Below are 24,206 nucleotides of genomic sequence, written 5' to 3'. Positions count from 1 at the left end.
ACATAAACATCTGTGCGAAATTATGATACATGATCCTTCAAAAAGCAATGGCTATCCTCCATTTTGATGAAATGGCGGGCAACTTCATTTCGCAGATGGACGATGTTGGATTAATGAATTCATCTACACTATGAACCATAGTTAAATCCATGTGTAATCCCAATCAAACAATTATAATTGCGGGAAACTAAATTTGGCGCCAAAAAGTGAAATTGATTTGGCTCTAAAAATTCCGTAGAATGTCTGGGATTCACATTAAGAGGGTCACGATTCATGGATTTAAATCTTACAGTGATACAGTTACATTCGGACCTTTCTCACCAGGCACAAATGCTGTAGTTGGCCTCAACGGTTCTGGTAAGTCTAACTTTTATAATGCTATTGAGTTCGTTTTATTGGACGAATTCGATCATCTTAGGCCAAGCGTAAAGAAAAGCTTGTTACATGAAGGCCAGGGCGTATCAAGTCCAACAGCTTTCGTTGAAATAGTTTTCTCGAATGAATCTAGAGTAATTCCGATCGAAAAAGATGAGATTTCAATCCGCAGATCTATATCATTACAGAAAGATGAGTATTTCATTGATAGAAAGCATTCAACAAGACAAGACGTTAGAAATATCCTTGAGCAATGCGGATTTTCTCCAGCTAGTGGTTACTACATCATCAAGCAAAGCAAGGTAACATCGCTTACAACAATGACTGACGCTCAACGCCTTGATTTACTTTTGGATATTGCTGGTGTTAAAGTTTATGATACACAGCGTGAAGAATCCGTTAAGATTATCGCTCAGTCAATGGAACGTAAGAAGAAGATCGAAGATTCTTTGGAATACATCAATAACCGTCTCAAAAAACTTGACGAAGAAAAAGCAGAACTTGAGGAATTCAATGAACTTGACAAGAAGCGTCGCGCTATTGAGATATTGATCCAAGATCGCTCTTCCCGCGAAAATCAAATTGAAATTGAAGCAAGAAACGAAGAACTCCAAGTACAAACAACAGCCTTGGCATCCATCCGTACTGAATATACAGAAAACCAGACCGAAGTCCACAATCTTACTGATGAATTAACAAATACCAAAATTAAAGAGAAACTCTGTCTCCAAGACAGGAACAATCTTCAACAGCAAGAGACAGATCTCATCAAACAACATGAAAGAGCCCAACTCAAGGCCTCAAAATACGAAGAAAAGCTGAAAACAGCAGAAATCGAAATCCAAGATAAGAAATCTAAGCTTGAGAAGATTGAAGAAGAGATTTCCAACGCCAAGAACCAAGAAGAAGAGTATACAAAGGAGTTTGACGAAGTTTCCCAACACAAAGCTGAAATTGAAGGTCAATTATCAGTTTTACAGTCACTTTGCGCCGGCCAATTAGAAGATATCGACAATGTCAATGCCGAACTCAAGGCTGCTAAGAAAGAAATCGAGAAATTCCAGAAAGAAGTCACTTCTCAAGAGAAATCTGTCACAAAAGCGAAGAATCAGTTAGATCAGGCACTCAAACAGAGATCATCCTTTGTAGATGAGTTCAAGAAACTCAAAGAAGGCCAGAAAAAGTTGACAGAAAAAAGAAATGAATTATTAGATGAGAGAAAACTCAACTGGTCAAAGCAATACTCGCTTGAAAAGGAGCACCATGACATCAAGAAGCATCTTAACGAGCTCCAAGTCAAGGCAACAAGGTCAGCAAACAGCGATGTTGCAAATGGCATTGATTACATCAAGAAGAACAAGTTTGATGGCTTCCTTGGTGTTGTAATCGACTTAATAGAGGTCGACCAAGAAGCAACAGTCGCTGCAAGCGTCATTGGAGGCAGAAGATTGTATTATATTATTGTTGATACAGTTGAGAACGCCAAGAAGCTTACAAAGAAGGTTTCCGAACAGAAGAACTGCAGCTGCTCCACAATTGTCCTTGAAAAAGTCAATCCTTCGAACAAAGAACTTCCTGAAGGCGTAGATCCACTTTTGAACCACATCCACTACGACGAAGAGTATCAGAAGGCCATGGAATTGATCTTCGGAGGCTACGCATTGACTTCTAGTTTAACTGAAGCAAATCAAATTTCAGAATCTAAGAAAGTCAACTGCGTAACAATCGAAGGTGAAACAATCTTGAGCAGTGGTATCATGAACGGCGGATCCGCTAATCTAAACAGATCTCCTTTGATCTTATCCACTCAAATCAACGCAAAAACAAAAGATTTACAAAAAGTGAAGGAAGATTTGAAGGAATTGAATGAAAAAATCCAAGGAATTGAGGACGAAATCAAGAAATGCGATACAGACATTGCCGGAAATGAGAAGCAGTTGACCGAATGCAGAGCCAGAGAGGTAACTGTGAAGAGCGATGTCGAAAAAGCAAGAACAGAAGTAGATAATGCACAGAAAGAATTAGAAATCAAGCAAAACCAGTTCTCAGACATGAAATTGCACTTGAACAGTATAGAACAGAGATTACAAGCCCTCCAAGAACCAAAAGGAGAAGCAGATGACGAAACTCGTGCAAAAGTCAGAGAATTATTAGATCAAAGAGTCGAAATCGACTCCCAAAGACTGAAACTAATCCAGTTGCGTTCCATTCTTAGACAGAGAATGAGAGACGTCTTAGTTCCTCAACAGCGCCAGATTTCAGATCAAATTGCCGAACTTGATCCATCTAGAATCAAGCAGAAGCTCAAGCAAAGCGAGCAGAAGTCTAAGGACTCTGAAAAGAAGCTCAACCAGGTCAACCAGCGCCAGGAGAAAATCAATCAAAAACTTAATGAAATTTCAGAGGAAATTAATCGTCTCTCTAACAAAATTGAGAGTCTCAAAAACGATCAGACGAAAATGGACAAAAAGATCTCACAATACCAAAGCACAATAGATAAAATCCATCAGAGGCTTGCTTTACTCGAACAACGCCAAGAAGATATCAAGAATGAGTCGATGTCCATTGGCGCTTATCCTGAGGACGAAATAAAGGAGTACGAAGACCTTTCCATGTCCCAGTTGTACAATCAGCTTCATGAAGTTAACGAATCTCTCCAAACATTCAGATTTGTTAACAAGAAGGCCATAGAACAGTACCAATCCTTCAGCAGCCAGAGGGAAGAGCTTGAGAGAAGAAAGGAAGAGATAGAAACATCAGGAAACTCAATTACTTCTCTCATTGCAAATCTTGATTTCAAGAAGAACGACGCAATCGAACATACATTCGCCCAAATATCAGATAACTTCGCAAAGATATTCCAGGAGCTCGTGCCAACCGGCCAAGGCGTTCTTTCCCTCTTAAAGAATCCAGATGATGACAATAAAGCTGTCGGAATCGGTATCAGAGTCAGATTTGGTGACAACACTGAAGAAGTCGGCACCGCTGCAACATCAATGATGCAGTTGAGTGGTGGACAACAGTCATTAGTTGCATTGGCTCTTGTATTCGCCATTCAGAAGTTCTCACCAGCTCCTTTCTACCTCATGGACGAATCAGATGCTGCTTTGGATCCAAACCACAGAAAGGCAGTTGCAGATCTGATCACAAAACTATCAAAGCCGCAAGATGACGTGGCCCCAGCTCAGATTATTCTGACATCGTTCAAACCAGAACTGTTGGAGAGCTGTGAAAAATTGTTTGCTATTGTACAGGAAAAGAATCACTCTGTTGCTAAGGAAGTCAAAGTTGATGAGGCTTTAACTATTGTCAATGAACGTGAAAACGCTTAAAGATTTATAAAATATTAATATTTTTTTTGGAAATTTTCTTTCTTTTTTAATTAGATTACAGAACTAATTTACATGTGGACATTACCAATGATATTCCTCAAACTCAATACGCTTTTGTGAGCTAATCAATAAAATGAATTTATTTTTCCTTCTAATATGAGGATTTCTCTTAGGTGACTTGAGGATATAGATGAAGTCAAAATGGCTATTGCCAATTGGCTAATATTCTTCAACTATTTAATCATATTGTTGTTATTTGCTAATGAATTAGATAACAACAATGATATAACATTTATATAACCTTTCATTCAAAAAACAGTGTGAATCAAATCATTGTTTAGAACCTTGCATTCAAATTTTTGAAACCGATAAAGTGATAGTTACTAATCTTCTGTTTTTCATAACATCGCATTATTTTTCAAAAAAATCCTTTAATCGTCACTTGGACCAATTTTCAATATAACTTTGAAAGATTTTCAAAATTGAGGCGTATCGAATTTTTAATGTATCAAATTATCATTTGATTTATGTGTGTTAATTAAATATCTCAAAAATTAAATTTAATATAACATTTCCCACTTTCAATTTTCATGGAAGAGGAAGATACAAATGAATTGCCTTCCCTATGGAATGGTACATGGGATTGCTTGATCGTATTTCTCATTTTACATGTAGGATACATGATCGGTACAAATGCATTTCCAGAGATGGTTTCAATTGAATCAACATCTCACTATATTGGCAAATATATGCCTTTTATCTTTCGCGAATTACCAAAGTATTGCACTCTCACAGATTGGCTTGATATAGATTATGTGAGAAAACAGTTGGATTCAGTTAATTATTCACGATGTTCTCTTTGCAATACCCTCACAAGACAAAATGATTCGGATTCAACCAAACGAAACTTAATACTCGGTTTTGCAATGGGACATAAGCAATACAATTTAATTACAATGGCTCGAACACTGAGAACTGTTTCAAGTAAAGCTACATTCATAATATTTGTTGATAATACGATGTTTTCAAGTACATTATCCTATTCAGAGCTAGAAGAATTGAAAAAATGCGGAGTAATTTTATTTAATATCGGCAGTACTATTAAATACAGGGATATTCCTGAGATAACAAGCAGATTTGTATTATTTTCTGCATTCCTCCATAAGTTTTCTTCCGATTTTGATAGAGTTATCATGGCTGACTTATATGATACATATTTCCAACAAGATCCATTCTGTAAGGCATTTTCACTTACAACTGGTTTCCATGCCACTGCAGAAAATGTACAAATCTTATCAAGTCCACCAAATAGACAGTGGATCTCGCAACATGATCCTAATTTCTCATATGAAAAGTATCGAGGCCGTAAAGTTATCAATGGCGGACTCCAATATGGTGATATTAAGTCAACACTTACTTTTCTTGAAAGTTATATTGATTATAACTTTTGGTTCAATTATTCAAGAGGTAAAATGGAACAAGCAATGATGAATATTATGTATGTAGAAGGAAGACTTCCAAAATGTTTCATTCCTGATTATGATGCGAGTATTATGATCTCTGCAACACATTGGTACTTTGATCGTGAACCAAATAAGTTTGGAATGTTCAAAACTAATGGAGTTTACCCTGTAACAATTCACCAGTACAACAGAATCACTCCAATTAGAAATTATCTTCCAAAACTTTGTCCTCCACTTGGTAATTGGCAGAAGAATCCATTTGGCCATCATACGTTTACGACACAATACTAATTTTGTTTGTTAAAATGAATAAATATCTTTTATAAATCGAACTTATTTTTCATCGGACACATTTCTATTTTATCAATTGTGTCCAATGTAATTTTGCAAATTTATCATATAGGACATCATATTAAAAAAATCCAAAATAGAATAAAAAATGTCACTCCAATTGGAGTTCATTCTAATAAGAAAACTAAAGGTTGTGTTTCTTCAATAAGTATTGCATCAAGAGAAAAGTAGTTAAATATTCAATTCAATTCGGATGTAAGAAAAACTGATAAAAACAAAAGATGGCCATTTTGAAGTTATTGAATATTTAGTTTCAATTCGAGCTATTCTTATTGATAAAGACAATGGAGGTAATGCTCCACTTGACTATGCAAAGGAATCAAAATGAAAAAGAATCATGAATTTTCTTATTCAAAATAGAGCACAATAAACTTGAAATCATATACTTTGTGTCTGTAAATCAAAATTTGATTGTATTTAAATGTTTACGCCCGTATGACATGACCTTCAATTCTGTTGCTTAAGGTTAATTTTCAATTATGCTTCGCGCCCGTTACCATACTGATACAAATATCCTATACGAGACTAAGTATGCGGGTGCTGCCATAAGCCATGTAGTTGATTTCATTGATATAAGAAATGAGGAACACAAATAAACACATCCTTTTCAGTTTATTGCTAAATATTATTAGTAATTAGGAAGATAATTAGGAATTGTGGTCAAATTATAAATAATTGCTTATTTATATTTCAATATTACTTTATGATTACTCAATTTCGATAAATGTGGATTTTTTTTGAATTATCACTTTTACGATTTGACCACTCAGTAGTTTGCTCAAGGCAAACCCAAATTTTAGCTAAAAGTGACAGGAAAAAAAACGTTTAGTATTAAAAAAAAGACCGATGAGAGCTTCGTTCGAAATATAGAGGGAACTGAGAATGCGCAACCATTCTCAGGGAATATTGGATGCTATTCCCGTTCCCTCTGTATGGAAAATTGAGGTTTTCAAAGGGAGTTAAAATAATATCAAATTTATACTAATTTACTTCAAAATACAAAAGTATTTGACAGCTAAAATTAGTTACTTTAGCAAGCCTATCAATACCCTTTTACGATTATTGTTACTTTTTCGAAATAAAAGTAAAAACAAATTTATACTAATTTACTTCAAAATACAAAAGTATTTGACAGCTAAAATTAGTTACTTTAGCAAGCCTATCAATACCCTTTTACGATTATTGCTACTTTTTCGAAATAAAATAAATTTATTATCAAAAACCTTTTTTTCTTAGTAAAAATAAAAATGTTATTTTATATCAAGTTTTTATTCATAAATTTTTATAATGTTGTATAAATTTCATTAAAATTTACGTACATATTAAGGTACTTATCTTCTACATATATAATCTTCATTAGATATATACATGATAAATAAAATTCATAAAACATGAAAAATCAAAAAATTAGATGAACCTTGGCAATTAAACTTTATTAAATAATAGTTGTTTATAAATTATATTATATTATTATTTAATATTATTTTGATAATGAAGATTTTATTTTGCAATAATATAAACGAAATTTTTTACCTTATGAACTTTTGATGGAAATATGCAAATTTAAAATAATAAAGAAAGCCGCGAGCGAAGCGATCGGCTTAGTTCGAAGATTTTGATTCAAATCTTTGCTGATCTGTAATTCGCGGAAGCCGCGAGCGAATCGAGCGGCTTAGGTCTAAGATTTTGATTCAAATCTTTGCTTATATTCCTTAAATTCTTTATGAAACTCGCAACAGTTCCATAAAAAATTTTAAATTCTAAACTGTCGAAATTACCGATCGGTAATCACACCCTTCATGGGTGTGTCACTTTTTACAGGTGTGTCACTTTTAGCTAAAATTACCCCTACTCGTCTGCTCAATAAATCGATTTTATCGGCATAAATTTCATGTTTAAAATTAGATTCTAAGCACAACTAGATGATTATATCAAAATTGATTTTTATGAACTTTTGAAATAAAGATTTCTTCAGAATTAAAAATTTTTCAAAATTTTTAAGATTTGATTAATCCATTTTCTGCTATTACTTATAGAAATTATATTTTTTCTTATTCGGCTCCAAAATTTTATAACTCTATTCACAGCGGTGTCAAACCAAAACCGTCCGCGGGAAAATAACCATTGCAAAAATTTATGAAGTCTAAGTCGTTTGATAACCTACAAGCTATTTTAACACATCCAACATGCACCCTTATTACACTTCTTCAACAAGAAGATTTAATTCCGGCAATTCAATTACGCGCAAGTGAAATAACAAATTATCTCTCCGACCATATCCAAGAATTTTTCGATATCGTATTTGATTCGAAAGATCGATACCCTAAAGTTGTCAAAGAGAAAGCCAGATCCTGTCTAACTTCAAGACTTTCATTCTATAGTCCAGAATTGCTTAATGATGTAATAACACATTTAATGCAGTACATTAGGCAAGAAGGCAATCACTGCGAATTTGGAATCGTTTCTTTTACGAAAATTCTTTATTATTTAATAAGAAATACAAATAGCGGTGTTCTTGAGCGTTATGACACCACGGTCAACTTAATTCAAGAGCTATTTAGAAAAGTACAACATCCTGCTATCTTAGACCTTCTTATTTTCATCACAAACGATCATCGACAACATACAGCGAATTTCATTCGTAAAGTCGGAGCCGCCAAGTTCCTAACAAGTTTTACTGACACAGAGGGACCTTTGTGTGAGTATTCCCTCCTTCTTCTTCGCAACATTATCATAAATCCTGAAAATTTTACTCAACTTCAACTGTTTGAAGACTCGAGAATCTTTGAAAGAATCTTCCAACTCGCTCTTAGTCAGAACCCCAGCATTTCCAGATACTCATTTCAGATAATTAATGACGTTATTAACACATATATGTATGATGATGAAGAAACACGATCAGAGAACAAAATTTACAATTCAACATGGTATATTATACTTAAAAACATACCAAATATTGTGGAAAGAATCACTTCCGCGCCCATCTACCAAATATATCTTGATCCAGCCCTAAATTTGCTTACAAACATCTCCAAAGCAGGTGAAGATGTCACGAACAAGCTTGTTATGATCGCAAAATACACTTTCCGCCAACTCCAAAAATATCCAAATCATTCCAAGGTCCATAGTGTATTTTTGACCATTCTGCACTCAATAGAAAAGATGCAGGATGAAGATATCTTCTACAATTTGATCAGAGACCTCAAATTAAGAGAGGCCATAATAGATGCTTACAGATCGGAGACATTTAACGTCAACAGAGCTTTCTTCCTCGAGTTCGCTGATATTATCAACAAGAAGGACTCTAAAAACGGAAGAACGGCCACTCCGGATTGGAATTCCTTCATAAACAACGAATACAAGCACACAAAGGAGCTGATTCGTAGTCCTTATGGTGGACCAATGCCATCCGCTGAAGCTTTCGAAGAAGACGAAGATTGTTACGAATCAAGGGAAAATAGCATTGACGAAAATGCGAAAGAGGACGCAATTAAGATTTTTGGCCATGATTATTTGATAGAATGCGAAGATTTGGAAGAAGATGAAGATTTTGAAGAAGAAGATTTCGTTTTTGAAGACGATGAGTAATTTTTTTATTATGTATATATTTTTTTGTTTATATTTTATTACGTTTTAAATTATGTTTATTATATATTTTTTTTAATATTGAAATTATTCATTTTATTTTGGAGGCATGTTGCTTTATTGTGTAAAAAGCCTTGTTGGATCATGTTTATATTTCTTGCAATACAAACATGTTTCACGTTTATATTTCTTGTAATACAAACATGTTTCATGTTTATATTTCTTGCAATACAAACATGTTTCACGTTTATATTTCTTGCAATACAAACATGTTTCATGTTTATTTTTCTTGCAATACAAACATGTTTCACGTTTATATTTCTTGTAATACAAACATGTTTCATGTTTATATTTCTTGCAATACAAACATGTTTCATGTTTATATTTCTTGCAATACAAACATGTTTCATGTTTATTTTTCTTGCAATACAAACATGTTTCACGTTTATATTTCTTGTAATACAAACATGTTTCATGTTTATTTTTCTTGCAATACAAACATGTTTCATGTTTATTTTTCTTGCAATACAAACATGTTTCACGTTTATATTTCTTGTAATACAAACATGTTTCATGTTTATATTTCTTGCAATACAAACATGTTTCATGTTTATATTTCTTGCAATACAAACATGTTTCATGTTTATTTTTCTTGCAATACAAACATGTTTCACGTTTATATTTCTTGCAATACAAACATGTTTCATGTTTATTTTTCTTGCAATACAAACATGTTTCACGTTTATATTTCTTGTAATACAAACATGTTTCATGTTTATATTTCTTGCAATACAAACATGTTTCACGTTTATATTTCTTGCAATACAAACATGTTTCATGTTTATTTTTCTTGCAATACAAACATGTTTCACGTTTATATTTCTTGTAATACAAACATGTTTCATGTTTATTTTTCTTGCAATACAAACATGTTTCACGTTTATATTTCTTGCAATACAAACATGTTTCACGTTTATATTTCTTGCAATACAAACATGTTTCATGTTTATATTTCTTGTAATACAAACATGTTTCATGTTTATTTTTCTTGCAATACAAACATGTTTCACGTTTATATTTCTTGCAATACAAACATGTTTCACGTTTATATTTCTTGCAATACAAACATGTTTCATGTTTATATTTCTTGCAATACAAACATGTTTCATGTTTATATTTCTTGCAATACAAACTGTCTTCACCTTTGTAAGAGCATGTCAGAAAGAGTTAAATGTATCCTTACTAATATTTAAATAATCGTTTTTGTGTATTTTTTGCACCCAATGTAAAACCCTCAATTTCATGCAAAGAATTTTTGAAATTTTAAGGCTGCACTTACACTCATCTGATTTTAATTCAAATTTCTGATAACCGGCGTGAAGCGTCATTTAAAATTAACCTTAAACATTCGAATTGAAAGCCGTGTCATAGGGGCATAAGTGCACCCTTAAGGAAAAAATTCAATAACCAAATTAAATTAAATGTTATTTATTTTAATTCGTTAATAGCTTCTCGAAAATACTTTTGAGTCGCGCATTTAGATAAAGAATTATTTGGTATTAGTAGCACCATGTTCAACTAAGAATTTGACAATTTCTGATGAATTATCTTTGATTGCAATACTAAGAGGGCATTCATTAATATTATGAGAATTTTATAAAACAATGATAAATATGAAAAGAAAGAGAATTCTATAAAATAATAATAAATATGTAAAGAAAGAGAATATAATAAAACAATGATAAATATGAAAAGAAAGAGAATTCCATAAAATAATAATAAATATGTAAAGAAAGAGAATGTAATAAAACAATGATAAATATGAAAAGAAAGAGAAATTCATAAAGAAATGATAAATATGAATAGAAAGAGAATAAGTTCTTTGTTAACATCAGCACCATGTTCAACTAAGAATTTGACAAATTCTACTGAATTATCTTTGATTGCAATACTAAGAGGACATTCATTAATATTATGAGAATTTTATAAAACAATGACAAATATGAAAAGAATGAGAATTCTACAAAAGAATGATAAATATGAAAAGAAAGAGAATGTAATAAAACAATGATAAATATGAAGAGTAAGAGAATTCTATAAAACAATGATAAATATGAAAAGAAAGAAAAATTCATAAAACAATGATAAATATGAAAAGAAAGAGAATTCTATAAAATATTGATAAATATGAAAAGAGAGAGAATTATATAAAACAATGATAAATATGAAAAGAAAGAGAGAAAGTTCTTTGTTAACATCAGCACCATGTTCAACTAAGAATTTGACAATTTCTATTGAATGATTTAGGATTGCATAACTAAGAGGGCATTCATTAATATGGTGAGAATGTTATAAAACAATGATAAATATGAAAAGAAAGAGAATTCTATAAAATATTGATAAATATGAAAAGAAAGAGAATTCCATAAAAGAATGATAAATATAAAAAGAAAGAGGATGTAATACAACAATGATAAATATGAAAAGAAAGAAAATTCCATAAAAGAATGATAAATATAAAAAGAAAGAGGATGTAATACAACAATGATAAATATGAAAAGAAAGAGAATTCCATAAAAGAATGATAAATATAAAAAGAAAGAGAATTCCATAAAATAATAATAAATATGAAAAGAAAGAGAATTCCATAAAAGAATGATAAATATAAAAAGAAAGAGGATGTAATACAACAATGATAAATATGAAAAGAAAGAAAATTCCATAAAAGAATGATAAATATAAAAAGAAAGAGGATGTAATACAACAATGATAAATATGAAAAGAAAGAGAATTCCATAAAAGAATGATAAATATGAAAAGAAAGAGAATTCCATAAAATATTGATAAATATGAAAAGAAAGAGAATTCCATAAAAGAATGATAAATATAAAAAGAAAGAGGATGTAATACAACAATGATAAATATGAAAAGAAAGAGAATTCCATAAAAGAATGATAAATATGAAAAGAAAGAGAATTCTATAAAACAATGATAAATATGAAAAGAAAGAGAATTCCATAAAACAATGATAAATATGAAAACAAAGAGGATGTAATACAACAATGATAAATATGAAAAGAAAGAAAATTCTATAAAATAGTGATAAATATGAAAAGAAAGAGATTGCGTTTCATGTTGACATCAGCACCATGTTCAACTAAGAATTTGGCAATTTCGGTTAAATTCCATTTAATAGCAATACTAAGAGGACAATCATTAATATTGGAAGAATTTCATTAAATAATGACAAATATAAAAAGAAGGAGAACTATACAACACAATGATAAATATGAATAGAAAGAGAATTGAATTAAACAATGATAAATATGAAAAGAAAAATTATGCAATTAAATATTGATAAATGTGAAAAGAAATTGAATGTGATACAACAATGATAAATATAAAAAGAAAGATAATATAGGGTGTCCAAAGGTGTGTTTAGCACAAACCTGAATACTGCGAATAGAAATAAACAAGTTACATATATATAAAGTTTATTTAAATATAATCACCATTGGATTCAATCACGCGTTCGCAGCGATCGATCCAGGCTTGAAAGACACGCTTTAAATCATCATGAGAAAATTGTTCAAATTGCTCTCTTACAAAATTTTCAAGATCATCTGGACTCGCGAATTCGCGTCCTTCAGCTCTCTTTTTTAGCGTGCCGAATAAATAAAAGTCAGAGGGTGCAATATCAGGTGAATAAATTGGGTTTGGAACAACTTTGACATTGTTTTCCACCAAGTAATTCATTACCTTATGACTTTTGTGAACTCTTGAATTATCAAAATGAATTGCAAACTTTTGTTTTTGTTGTTTGGATTTCTCAAACTCATCAGAATTGATAATTTGAGTAAGAACATTGTCAATTAGATACTGAGCATTCATCGTATTAGGTTTTTGAAGAATATCAATTGCGATGATGCCATTCACGCCCCAAAAAACCGACAACATCATCATTGGTGTGTCAATTTTTTTCTTCGGGAATGTTTGCGGATTTTCATCCTTCGGGATCCACATGATTTTGGCTTCTGTTGCATATTGAAACCAAGACTCGTCCCCTGTTACTAAAAAGCGAAACTTCTTGGATTGATACGCACCCAATATAGAGAGGAGCTCTTTCGAAGATTGGACTCTAGATTTTTTTTGAACTGAATTAAGGTTGTGCGGAACCCAACGTGTATACGCTAGTTTGTAGTTCAAATAATTGTGCAGATAATAACTGACTGTTGTACGTGGTATCTTTGTCATCTCCTCTATCCTTCTGAGTGATGCTCTTGGGTCTTCATCTAGCGCTTGAAGAATTGCTTTGATTTTTCTTTGATCCGGCGATTTTTTGTCAATTTTTATGATGGGCGCCTTTTTGTTCATGAAGTGATACATCCTAACATGATACGTTACAGTGGAATAGTTAGGAGCATCCATACCGAAGCATTTTACCAATGTCTCGTAGATTTTTTTACAGTCTTTGCATTTTTTTGCAAGAGCGAGGATGTTTTCTTTATGATTCATTAAAAAAATGAAAAAAAAACCCGCCAAAATTTCCCGCGAAACCGCCTCTTGTCTCAAAATTCATTTTATATCCCGGCATGGCGCCAAAATACAACATACTCATCATATACATATATTCATATTTTTTATTATATATTTATAATCAGCATATATCTCCTTTAATAGTCTCATATAGAGCGCTGTGCTAAACGCACCTTTGGACACCCTATATCATGAAAAAAATGATAAATATGAAAAGAAAGAGAATTCCATAAAAGAATGATAAATATGAAAAGAAAGAAGATGTAATAAAACAATGACAAATATGAAAAGTAAGAGAATATCATAAAACAATGACAAATATGAAAAGAAAGATAATATCATGAAAAAATGATAAATATGAAAAGAAAGAGAATGTGATAAAAGAATGATAAATATGAAAAGAAAGATAATATCATAAAAGAATGATAAATATGAAAAGAAAGATAATATCATAAAAGAATGATAAATATGAAAAGAAAGATAATATCATAAAAGAATGATAAATATGAAAAGAAAGATAATATCATAAAAGAATGATAAATATGAAAAGAAAGAAGATGCAACAAAACAATGACAAATATGAAAAGAAAGAGAATATCATAAAACAATGACAAATATGAAAAGAAAGAGAATATCATAAAACAATGACAAATATGAAAAGAAAGAGAATGTGATAAAAGAATGATAAATATGAAAAGAAAGAAGATGCAACAAAACAATGATAAATATAAATAGAAAGAGAATTTCATAAAATATTGATAAATATGAAAAGAAAGAGAATGAAATAAACAAGTGATAAATATGAAAAGAAATAGAATATCATGAAATGATGAGATATTAGAAAATAAAGAAAATTATATAAAGCAATGATAAATATGAAAAGAAAAAGAATGTAATAAGGTGATGATAAATATGAAAAGAAATGGATTATCATCAAACAATGATAAAATGAATCGTAAGAGAAATTCATAAAGAAATGATAAAAATGAAAAGAAAGAGAATAAGTTCCTTGTTAACATCAGCACCATGTTCAACTAAGAATTTGACAATATCTATTGAATTTGCTTTGATTGCAATACTAAGAGGACAATCACTAATATTGGAAGAATTTCATTAAATAATGATAAATATAAAAAGAAAGAGAATTATACAACACAATGATAAACATGAATAGAAAGAGAAATTCATAAAATAATAATAAATATGAAAAGAAAGAGAATTCTATAAAACAATGATAAATATGAAAAGAAAGAGAATTGTATTAAACAATGATAAATATGAAAAGAAAGAGAATGTAATACAACAATGATAAATATGAAAAGAAAGAGAATTATATAAAACAATGATAAATATGATAAGAAAGAGAACATCATAAAACAATGATAAATATAAAAAGAACTAAAATTCTATAAAAGAATGATAAATATGAAAAGAAAGAAGATGTAATAAAACAATGATAAATATGATAAGAAAGAGAATTATATAAAACAATGATAAATATGAAAAGAAAGAGAATTATATAAAACAATGATAAATTTGAAAAGAAAGCGAATCTTATAAAATAATGGTAAATATGAAAAGAAAGAGATTATAAATTTTGTTGATATCTCCTCCATTAGTAAGTAAATAAGATGCAACATCATAATTTCCGAAATACATACTTTCTGCTATTGAATCAGGAGTTTGTCCAAAATTTGATTTAAGATACTCGGCAATTTCATAGTTTCGATAATCCAATGCAATATTTATCGTGTTATCAAATGATTTACCATCTTCTATCATTTGCATAAAAATGTTTTTATTTCCGCCTTGAACAGCAAAACTTTCGGAGTATTCAGTGTATTCAGCTCCTAAATTTTTCAAGTAATTGAAACACAATTCTGATCCATATCTAATTGCACAATCAAGTGGCGTGAATATCCGACCTATTCTCTCATTAATTTTAAGATTTGGGAATTTACTTTTAAGATCATCAACTTTATCCCATGCGATATAATATAAAGGAGATTCTGATGAAAACAAATTAAGAATTTGTTCTTCTTCCCATTCAGGATTGAAATTTTCAAATTTGATTCCTTTGTAATGTAGTAGTGCCATCAATTTCTCATTTTCAGGTACGATAATGCATGAGAATTCGTTTAATATCTTTTGGTAAAGTTCTGCAAATAATTTAAGATCTTTAACACGAATTCGTGAAAAAGCATCAATCAGGTAAAGTGGCATTTGGATAGATAATTTGTTTGTTTTAATGAATTCTATAATTTGTGAAGATATTTGTAAAATATTATTGGTATTGACACCCCAAATAAGTTTTGATGCTTGACTAGGGTATTCAAATATTTCCATTGGCTTGGTATCATTAAAATAATATCCAGCTTCATTTTTTGATTGCTCAGAACTTGACATTCTTTGCAAAATTTTTTTGGCTGTGGCACTTTTGAGGGAAAAAAATTGGATTTGTCTTTATGATTTTTTGAATTGGTATCTGATCTAAATATTAGATACATAGTTCAGAACAGCCTAAAATTGCAAATAAGATATTCGAAGGAAAAGAAGCAAAATTGTTCTGATGAGTACATTATATATGGTAGAATTATCATTGAATTGGTGCATCCATTGATATTGATATTTTCAAACTACAAAATTTTACATTATCTAAATATCTCAAAAATATTTTTAAATTTAATGAATATTTCCATGTAAGGTATCAAATTTTCGAATTCTTAATATCAAATAAGATAGTATTGGTCGATGAAATATTCATCATGGTCTGTTTTGATGATAATTTTTTGACAAAAATAAAGTTTATATGTCAAAATTCTAGAACTTCAAAACGCATATCAAATTACATTTTCTCACATATGAGAATATATTTTAATTGAACTTTTCCCAAAATTAAAATATGGAATGTAAACTAACAAAATGGCAGATTTGAAATGAGGCGTCTTTTTGGGCCTCCGCATCCATTTATGAAACGGAAGCCACCGCAATATCCATCATGGGATGATCCAGTTCGAGATCCACCAGCTGAAGGAATGTATCGGATGTGCGCTCAAGATTTAAATGTTTCTCTTGAAGATTCGCTTAAGACAAAGAACTTTCGTGAGTATTTAGAAAATCTTAATGTCAGACTTATCACCAATGATGGTACAAATCAAGCCTTAGTTTGGCTTACAATGGCGAGAAACATATTCAAAGCTGAACTTAGTGAAATGCCTGAGCATTACATCTCGAGGCTTGTTTTCAACAAAAAGCACTTTACAGTTATTCTCATCAGGGAAGGCAATATTCTCGGTGGAATTTGCTACAGACCGTTTTTCGACAGAGACTTTGCAGAAATTGCATTTTGCGCTATCTCATCGCGCGTGCAAGTACGTGGCTATGGTGCATACGTCATGGCCTGCGTCAAAAGATGTCTCCAAGTACAAGGAATCAACAACATCTTGACTTATGCAGACAATTCCGCTGTCAACTATTTCAAGCGCCAAGGGTTTTCACTAAAAATATGCTTCCCACGTGAAAGATGGTGCAGATATATCAAAGATTATATTGGAGCGACTTTAATTCATTGTAAGATACAACAGGACGTAGATTACTTATACTTACATGATATTACAGATGAACAAAAGCGTTTCGTGTCGAAATTGTTACCAGATTTTCCATTAAACCACGCAACATCATGGCCAATTAAAAGAGTCCAAGGAATAGTAATAGACCAAGAAGCCCACTTCGATGTTGCTAATCAGATGCGTCTTATCGTTCAAAAAGCCAAATTACATTCGAAAGCTTGGCCATTTCTTCAACCAGTCAACTTAACAGATGCACCCCGTTATCTGGATATCGTTAAGAAGCCAATGGACCTCTCTACGCTAGAAAAGAATGTAAATTCCGGAAAATACCAAACACTTCAACAATTTCGAGACGATATGTGGCTTATATTTACCAATTGTATTAAATATAATGGTGATTCAAGCGTTTACTCGAAGCACGCAGCTGATCTTGAAAAATACGCTGCAACTTTGTTCGAAGAGTATAAAATGGGCCATAGAAGAGGCGAAAAGGTCTAATATTTGTAATAAAAGTTATTTTTTGTATCTTAATTCTTTAATTTTTAAAAATTTTTTATGAAAAACTTTTTTAATTTGTCTCTAAGTAATAGGTATCGTTTTTTCATATCTTGAAACCCGTCTTGAGGCAGTTTTTAAAAATTTTAACCTCTATTGAAAATATTTAACAAATAATAACAAAAAATATATTAAACAAACAGCTTAGCTGCATCCGCTAGGTCAGGGTCAAACACTTCTATCTTCTGTATTAGCGACATTATTCGATTTCTTTGTTCTTTCTGTTGCTGAGCTAATTCTGAAATTTCGTCACGTATCTGTTTTGATTTGTCTCGAACAAGTTCTTCCATCCACTTCTTTTCTAAAAATAAGTCGCTGGAAGGCCGATCTAAAATTTCGGCGTCTGAATCTGGGTTATGCTTCTTAAGACGCTTCACTTTGTTCCATGCGAATGGAGCAGTGGTGAGTCCTTCGTAAAGTAATAGAGCAGGGTTTCGAAAAACGATTTTCATTCTTTTTCGTTCAATTATACATGGTTTCACTGAATTTTGAGGAGGAAATGTGATGTTATGAACCAGAGTTATTGGTATGGCATTTTTTGGTGCAATATCAATCCTTGCCTCAAATTCACCCCATCCATCTTCTGAAACACGATAGGGTTCATGAGTCATTGGTCTTTCAGGTCTTTCAAACGATTCATGTAAGCGAAATGTAACACAGTCGATCCATTTCGAAAGATCTTCTCCAGTTGGGCTGTATAAGAAAATTTCCCAATGGTGTGTTTTGAATTGCGTCTGTTTAGCAAGCCTACGTGCTAAGTGGCTAAAAATAAGTTCTTTTTCAATGATTAAATCTTTGTCACTCATAAAAATTGTTGGTACCTTTAAATTTTGTTTTGACCCTCAATTATATAATTCTTATTTGCAAGAGGATAATATTAAGCAACTTTCATTTGCTTACTAATTGAACCTCCACAATATGTATCATTTCTTATATCCCAATAATGAATCAATCTAGATTCGAGTAATAATATTCTGTAAAAATCTGTTTCAAAACATCAGCTGTATTGATCTTGTTTTAATCCATGATCACTGAATGTTTTATCAGATTTGTTCCTTTGTTAGTTCATAATTGAGTATTTGATAAAAGGTAACTAAACTCCTTTCGCCGATCCGATTTGCTCCATATTTAAAATATAGCTTGCATATGTAGAAGAAAAGCTAATTTTGAAGTACGCCCGAAATCCACCAACAGGATTTCGAGCTACTAAAAAGGTACTTTTAAATGTGATTTTTTTTATAAAAAATTAAATTTATTTTAAGATCAGACTAAAAACTAATTTTATGGAAAATCTATATCGACAAATTTATTACTTATTGGGTATATAGATTTTTTGATTATGGCGATTATGTCTGATATGCTTCCAATAAGCCAAAACACATTTCATACTGATTTCTATAAAAGGTATCTTTATTATAGAAGTGTAAGCTATATCTGTTTGTTTTTTTATTATAACAAATTCAAAATTCTCTTATAAGGACTAGATGAAATCTGTATTATTAAATCATTAGCTAAATGAAGGTTCAAATAGAAAGTAAATATCAATTTATATGATACTGAAACCAAATAGTTCTTTTAATAAAAGATAACACGCTGAAAATTATTGAGTATTTGCAAATCTCAAAAATCTATTGGTGAATTTGGCTCAACTTTTAAAATATATAACATCCATATTCAAATCATAAAAGCAGACAAAAATTAAAGCCAAACCTATCGGCCAATTTTTTTTGATATTTTGATTTTTGAGGTATACTTTTAAAAGTGGATTTAAAGCACTGATGAAAAAAAACATTAACTTCTGTCGTTATGATTATTGATTTAGACAATAATGATTTTAATCTTTGATTATCAAAACACTAAAGTCATCTTTTTAACATTTGCTTGGTAGCATTAACTCAAGTCTAAAGTACTATTTTATGTGGCACTCTTAGAATTTTTGTATTCATTGTACACGCTGAAATAGTACCATTAAAGTTATGGCGGACTTTCAAAAAATAGTTTGGTCACCTTTATTTGATAAGAAAAAAGAGATAAAAAATTATTAAAAAATTATTTTTACTTTAAAAACCGCTTGACTGATGAATTAAATTGGTTGTTCTTCAAATTCATCAGAGAATGGATCATTATCGTGTGCAATTTCGTTTGTGCTGAATAATGGGTTATCATGTGTTGCAACTTCCTCTGGTGTGACAGATGTTGCTGTGCTTAATACTTGAGTTTCTCTTTCCTCAAGGTCACTGTGATCACTGACGGAATCTTGTGGCTGAGAAGATCCCTTCTTCTTGATAAGGAGGACTGCACCGACAACGAGAAGTGCAACTAATACTAAGCAAACGATGGCAATGCCTGCATAGATGCCGCCTAATGAAGCCTTACTTGTCTTCTGGGCGCTGTTCTGGTTAGCATTGCTTGTTCCATTAGATGGTTTCTCGTTGTTATCAATCGCAGAAGCGACTGTGAATGCAATTGTAACTTGGGATGAAGCCTCCTTTGTCTGATCTTCGAGGTGAATGTTGACCTTGTGGTCTCCGATTGTGATATCGTATGGAAGGACAACAGAAACTGTTGTTGTCATATAGGGTGTCCAAAGGTGCGTTTAGCACAGCGCTCTATATGAGACTATTAAAGGAGATATATGCTGATTATAAATATATAATAAAAAATATGAATATATGTATATGATGAGTATGTTGTATTTTGGCGCCATGCCGGGATATAAAATGAATTTTGAGACAAGAGGCGGTTTCGCGGGAAATTTTGGCGGGTTTTTTTTTCATTTTTTTAATGAATCATAAAGAAAACATCCTCGCTCTTGCAAAAAAATGCAAAGACTGTAAAAAAATCTACGAGACATTGGTAAAATGCTTCGGTATGGATGCTCCTAGCTATTCCACTGTAACGTATCATGTTAGGATGTATCACTTCATGAACAAAAAGGCGCCCATCATAAAAATTGACAAAAAATCGCCGGATCAAAGAAAAATCAAAGCAATTCTTCAAGCGCTAGATGAAGACCCAAGAGCATCACTCAGAAGGATAGAGGAGATGACAAAGATACCACGTACAACAGTCAGTTATTATCTGCACAATTATTTGAACTACAAACTAGCGTATACACGTTGGGTTCCGCACAACCTTAATTCAGTTCAAAAAAAATCTAGAGTCCAATCTTCGAAAGAGCTCCTCTCTATATTGGGTGCGTATCAATCCAAGAAGTTTCGCTTTTTAGTAACAGGGGACGAGTCTTGGTTTCAATATGCAACAGAAGCCAAAATCATGTGGATCCCGAAGGATGAAAATCCGCAAACATTCCCGAAGAAAAAAATTGACACACCAATGATGATGTTGTCGGTTTTTTGGGGCGTGAATGGCATCATCGCAATTGATATTCTTCAAAAACCTAATACGATGAATGCTCAGTATCTAATTGACAATGTTCTTACTCAAATTATCAATTCTGATGAGTTTGAGAAATCCAAACAACAAAAACAAAAGTTTGCAATTCATTTTGATAATTCAAGAGTTCACAAAAGTCATAAGGTAATGAATTACTTGGTGGAAAACAATGTCAAAGTTGTTCCAAACCCAATTTATTCACCTGATATTGCACCCTCTGACTTTTATTTATTCGGCACGCTAAAAAGAGAGCTGAAGGACGCGAATTCGCGAGTCCAGATGATCTTGAAAATTTTGTAAGAGAGCAATTTGAACAATTTTCTCATGATGATTTAAAGCGTGTCTTTCAAGCCTGGATCGATCGCTGCGAACGCGTGATTGAATCCAATGGTGATTATATTTAAATAAACTTTATATATATGTAACTTGTTTATTTCTATTCGCAGTATTCAGGTTTGTGCTAAACACACCTTTGGACACCCTATATCAGCACCTGTGGATTGAAGTGTTGTACTGAGTTGATCTGGCTGATCATCAATGGCTGTGTAGATCTTGATGTCATCACCAACATCTGGGTCACGAACTGTCAAGCTGATGAGGAGTGGGTCACCCTGCTTGATGACATCATTGACAAGGTTAGAAGTGATAAATCTTGGTGGGTTGCGGAGTGTGAAATCGATCTTCTTCAAGCTTGTCTTGAGTCCATTAGTGTCTACACCATAGATGTTCAAGCTGTATTCACCAAACTTGTAGTCAACTGGGATTGTGACCTTAGCTGTGAATGGCTGTGGAGCTGTTTCGACACGAATCGTTGTTGTTTCAGAAAGTTCCTTATCACCGATGGAGTACTTGAGAACAACATTGTTGTTGGCATTGATTTCACCAGAGAATACTATCTGGTCACCATCCTTGTAAACAGTCTTCGTCGGCTGTGTGATTTCCATTGTTGGAGTGTATGTGACTTGGAGTTGAGCTGAGAACTTAGCAGAGGCAAATGGAGTTTCTGTTTGTTCTGGATCCTGATAATCATCGCACCAAATCTTGATTGTTCTTTGACCAACTGGAAGGTTAGCTGGGATCTTGATACCAGCTACGAATTCTTGTGTTTCGGTTCCACCCGCAGAAAATTCTGAATAGAATGGTGTTTCTGGTAACTGATCTCCGAATTGAGCCCAGAAGTAAAGTGGTTTGTGTGTATCAAGATCGGCATATTGAACCCTGATTTTAGTTGTTTCTCCCTGAAGAGCAAATGATGGTTCAAATGTAGCATTAAGGATCTTTGGCTGATCCTCGACATAGTAAACAAGATTAAATGTGATGTCAGCTCTTGTTCCATAATTATCAAGACATTCTAATGTCAATGTATGCCATTCGTATGATTCATCGGCTGGAATTGTGTATGTAAGAATATTGTTGTATGATCCTTGAGAAACATCGATGTCTTGAGTCTTGAACTTCTTGCTGTCAAGATAATAGTTTAGAACAACATTCTTATCATCCTGGATGTAAACTTGCATTTGGATATTGCTGTTTCTAGTCATGTACTGATATTGTTCACTTGGTGTGAATGTTACATAGAAAACTGGAGCGCTGTTGATATAGAATTTAACTGGGTAGATATTAGATACTTCGAATCTTTCTAAACCAGAAGCCTTATCGGAACTTGAAGCCCAGACATTCAAATCAACATTGCCAACCTTTAGTGTCGCAAGATTAGTTGAAATGACAATTGTTTGTGGTTCTGAACCTCCTTTTGACTTTGTTGTGTATGAGTTGAATCTAAATGGTTGTTCATCCTCAAATTGACCGAAGAAGTAAATTGGTTTATCTTTATCTGGATCTGTAAGTTGGCCTGTCATTGCAAATTAGCCATATCTTTCAACTGTTGCGTCATACATTTGGAAGTTACCAATTGATGGTTTGTTCATAACCATGAATTGTATCTCAACTCCTTCACTTTCATAAACTTCCTTCTTTAGAGCCTTTGTCTGGGCCTTGACTGTAATTGTGTATGATCCATAAGCATAATCTGATGGAATAACAAACTCATCAGTTGTGAAGTCTTTCATTACGTCAGTTTGGTCTTCAATGGAAGCTGTTTGTTTCATTGCAACACCATCCTTGTAGAATTTAAGTGTGACATCGCCATCACCGGAAACCTGTCCTGATAATGAAATCACTGAATTAGGTGTATATTTGAGTGGGGAAATTGCATTCAAAGTCAAAGTTGGTTTGAATGTCTTTTGAATTGTCACTGGGAAAACTCTTGAAATGCCATTCTTTGGTGGATTGTTGAAATCTGGATTTGATACGACTGAAATGAAGAATTCAAATGTATATTGTTCTGGTGGAATGGCAAAAGTAGGCTTGTAACCAAATGTAATTGATTGTCCATTCCTTCCTCTGGAAGACTTTGAATTTAATAATTGAATATTATCACCAACTTTGCAGAAGAATTTTAAGAATTTATCAGAATCTGCATCGTTATATGTAATTTTGACTTGAAGATTTTCATCTTGAGCATATGAATATTTAGAAATTTCGACATTTGTAATTTCAGTTGGGTTCCTTATGTAAAATACTTTTTCTTTAGTAACTTTAGAACCATATGGATCTGTAACTTCTATTCTTAATTTGTGTGTTGTAGATGAGATAATTCCACCTTCTGTATAATAATTGACACCATCAAGTGGGACATTAAGTGTACCTAACTTCCAATTGCCATTTGCGTTATCTTTCTTTGAAGCCTTGTAATTATTGTCTACATAACATGTAATGTTAAATTCGCCTTCATCCTTAATTTTATATCCAATACTCATTATTTCGCTTGTGGCATAGAAATCATCATTTGGTGGATCGAGTCTAACTTCTGGAGTCTTTGTGATCATTACTGTAGTATCTATCATTTTTGATCTACTGTTCTTTTCTGCTGGTTCAACATGATCTGGAGTTGATTGCATCCATGTTTTTACGTTAACTTGTCTTTCTCTCTCATCAAGATCTATTTGGAACATATGTGCATATGTTCCGTATGGACCAACAGT

General features: G+C 32.1%; 8 protein-coding genes and 2 pseudogenes across 10 annotated transcripts, besides 9 other annotated features; 5 read left to right on the top strand and 5 right to left on the bottom strand.

Annotated features, from left to right (window-relative positions):
* Positions 1-236: 236 nt before the first annotated feature.
* On the top strand, positions 237-3,707 carry TVAGG3_1037620 (structural maintenance of chromosomes (SMC) protein family; the record flags this gene model as incomplete). The annotated part of the gene is made up of 1 exon (XM_001328381.1): positions 240-3,707. One exon carries the CDS (start codon positions 240-242, stop codon positions 3,705-3,707), a length of 3,468 nt encoding a protein of 1,155 aa, XP_001328416.1.
* Positions 3,708-4,297: 590 nt separating this feature from the next.
* Positions 4,298-5,616, top strand: TVAGG3_1037610 (nucleotide-diphospho-sugar transferases family; the record flags this gene model as incomplete). Its single annotated transcript, XM_001328382.1, has 1 exon — positions 4,298-5,461. One exon carries the CDS (start codon positions 4,298-4,300, stop codon positions 5,459-5,461), a length of 1,164 nt encoding a protein of 387 aa, XP_001328417.1.
* Positions 5,617-6,303: 687 nt separating this feature from the next.
* Positions 6,304-7,375: a mobile genetic element.
* A 142-nt stretch (positions 7,376-7,517) lies between these two features.
* TVAGG3_1037590 (armadillo (ARM) repeat-containing protein family) lies at positions 7,518-9,185 on the top strand (the record flags this gene model as incomplete). Its single annotated transcript, XM_001328383.1, has 1 exon — positions 7,658-9,109. The coding sequence occupies one exon, from the start codon at positions 7,658-7,660 to the stop codon at positions 9,107-9,109; it is 1,452 nt and encodes a 483-aa protein (XP_001328418.1).
* A 1,244-nt stretch (positions 9,186-10,429) lies between these two features.
* Positions 10,430-10,556: a mobile genetic element.
* A 1,968-nt stretch (positions 10,557-12,524) lies between these two features.
* Positions 12,525-12,552: a terminal%2Cinverted (terminal inverted repeat of Mariner transposon ID:TVAGG3_1037560).
* Positions 12,525-13,829: a mobile genetic element.
* Positions 12,605-13,733, bottom strand: TVAGG3_1037570 (annotated as a pseudogene). Its single transcript has one exon. A coding segment is annotated over exon 1 (1,129 nt).
* Positions 13,802-13,829: a terminal%2Cinverted (terminal inverted repeat of Mariner transposon ID:TVAGG3_1037560).
* A 1,367-nt stretch (positions 13,830-15,196) lies between these two features.
* On the bottom strand, positions 15,197-16,048 carry TVAGG3_1037550 (protein ubiquitination; the record flags this gene model as incomplete). The annotated part of the gene is made up of 1 exon (XM_001328384.1): positions 15,197-16,048. One exon carries the CDS (start codon positions 16,046-16,048, stop codon positions 15,197-15,199), a length of 852 nt encoding a protein of 283 aa, XP_001328419.1.
* A 510-nt stretch (positions 16,049-16,558) lies between these two features.
* On the top strand, positions 16,559-17,723 carry TVAGG3_1037540 (histone acetyltransferase protein; the record flags this gene model as incomplete). Its single annotated transcript, XM_001328385.1, has 1 exon — positions 16,612-17,709. The coding sequence occupies one exon, from the start codon at positions 16,612-16,614 to the stop codon at positions 17,707-17,709; it is 1,098 nt and encodes a 365-aa protein (XP_001328420.1).
* Positions 17,724-17,810: 87 nt separating this feature from the next.
* TVAGG3_1037530 (chromatin organization) lies at positions 17,811-18,578 on the bottom strand (the record flags this gene model as incomplete). The annotated part of the gene is made up of 1 exon (XM_001328386.1): positions 17,898-18,572. The coding sequence occupies one exon, from the start codon at positions 18,570-18,572 to the stop codon at positions 17,898-17,900; it is 675 nt and encodes a 224-aa protein (XP_001328421.1).
* A 273-nt stretch (positions 18,579-18,851) lies between these two features.
* Positions 18,852-19,777: a mobile genetic element.
* A 72-nt stretch (positions 19,778-19,849) lies between these two features.
* TVAGG3_1037510 (uncharacterized protein) lies at positions 19,850-20,341 on the bottom strand (the record flags this gene model as incomplete). Its single annotated transcript, XM_001328387.1, has 1 exon — positions 19,850-20,341. The coding sequence occupies one exon, from the start codon at positions 20,339-20,341 to the stop codon at positions 19,850-19,852; it is 492 nt and encodes a 163-aa protein (XP_001328422.1).
* A 1-nt stretch (position 20,342) lies between these two features.
* Positions 20,343-20,370: a terminal%2Cinverted (terminal inverted repeat of Mariner transposon ID:TVAGG3_1037490).
* Positions 20,343-21,646: a mobile genetic element.
* Positions 20,439-21,566, top strand: TVAGG3_1037500 (annotated as a pseudogene). Its single transcript has one exon. A coding segment is annotated over exon 1 (1,128 nt).
* Positions 21,619-21,646: a terminal%2Cinverted (terminal inverted repeat of Mariner transposon ID:TVAGG3_1037490).
* A 1,381-nt stretch (positions 21,647-23,027) lies between these two features.
* Positions 23,028-24,176, bottom strand: TVAGG3_1037480 (uncharacterized protein; the record flags this gene model as incomplete). Its single annotated transcript, XM_001328389.1, has 1 exon — positions 23,028-24,176. The coding sequence occupies one exon, from the start codon at positions 24,174-24,176 to the stop codon at positions 23,028-23,030; it is 1,149 nt and encodes a 382-aa protein (XP_001328424.1).
* Positions 24,177-24,206: the final 30 nt, after the last annotated feature.

This window comes from Trichomonas vaginalis, chromosome I, assembly GCF_026262505.1.
Source record: "Trichomonas vaginalis G3 chromosome I, whole genome shotgun sequence".
NCBI lineage: Eukaryota > Parabasalia > Trichomonadida > Trichomonadidae > Trichomonas > Trichomonas vaginalis.
This window is presented reverse-complemented; position numbering and strand designations above follow the sequence as displayed.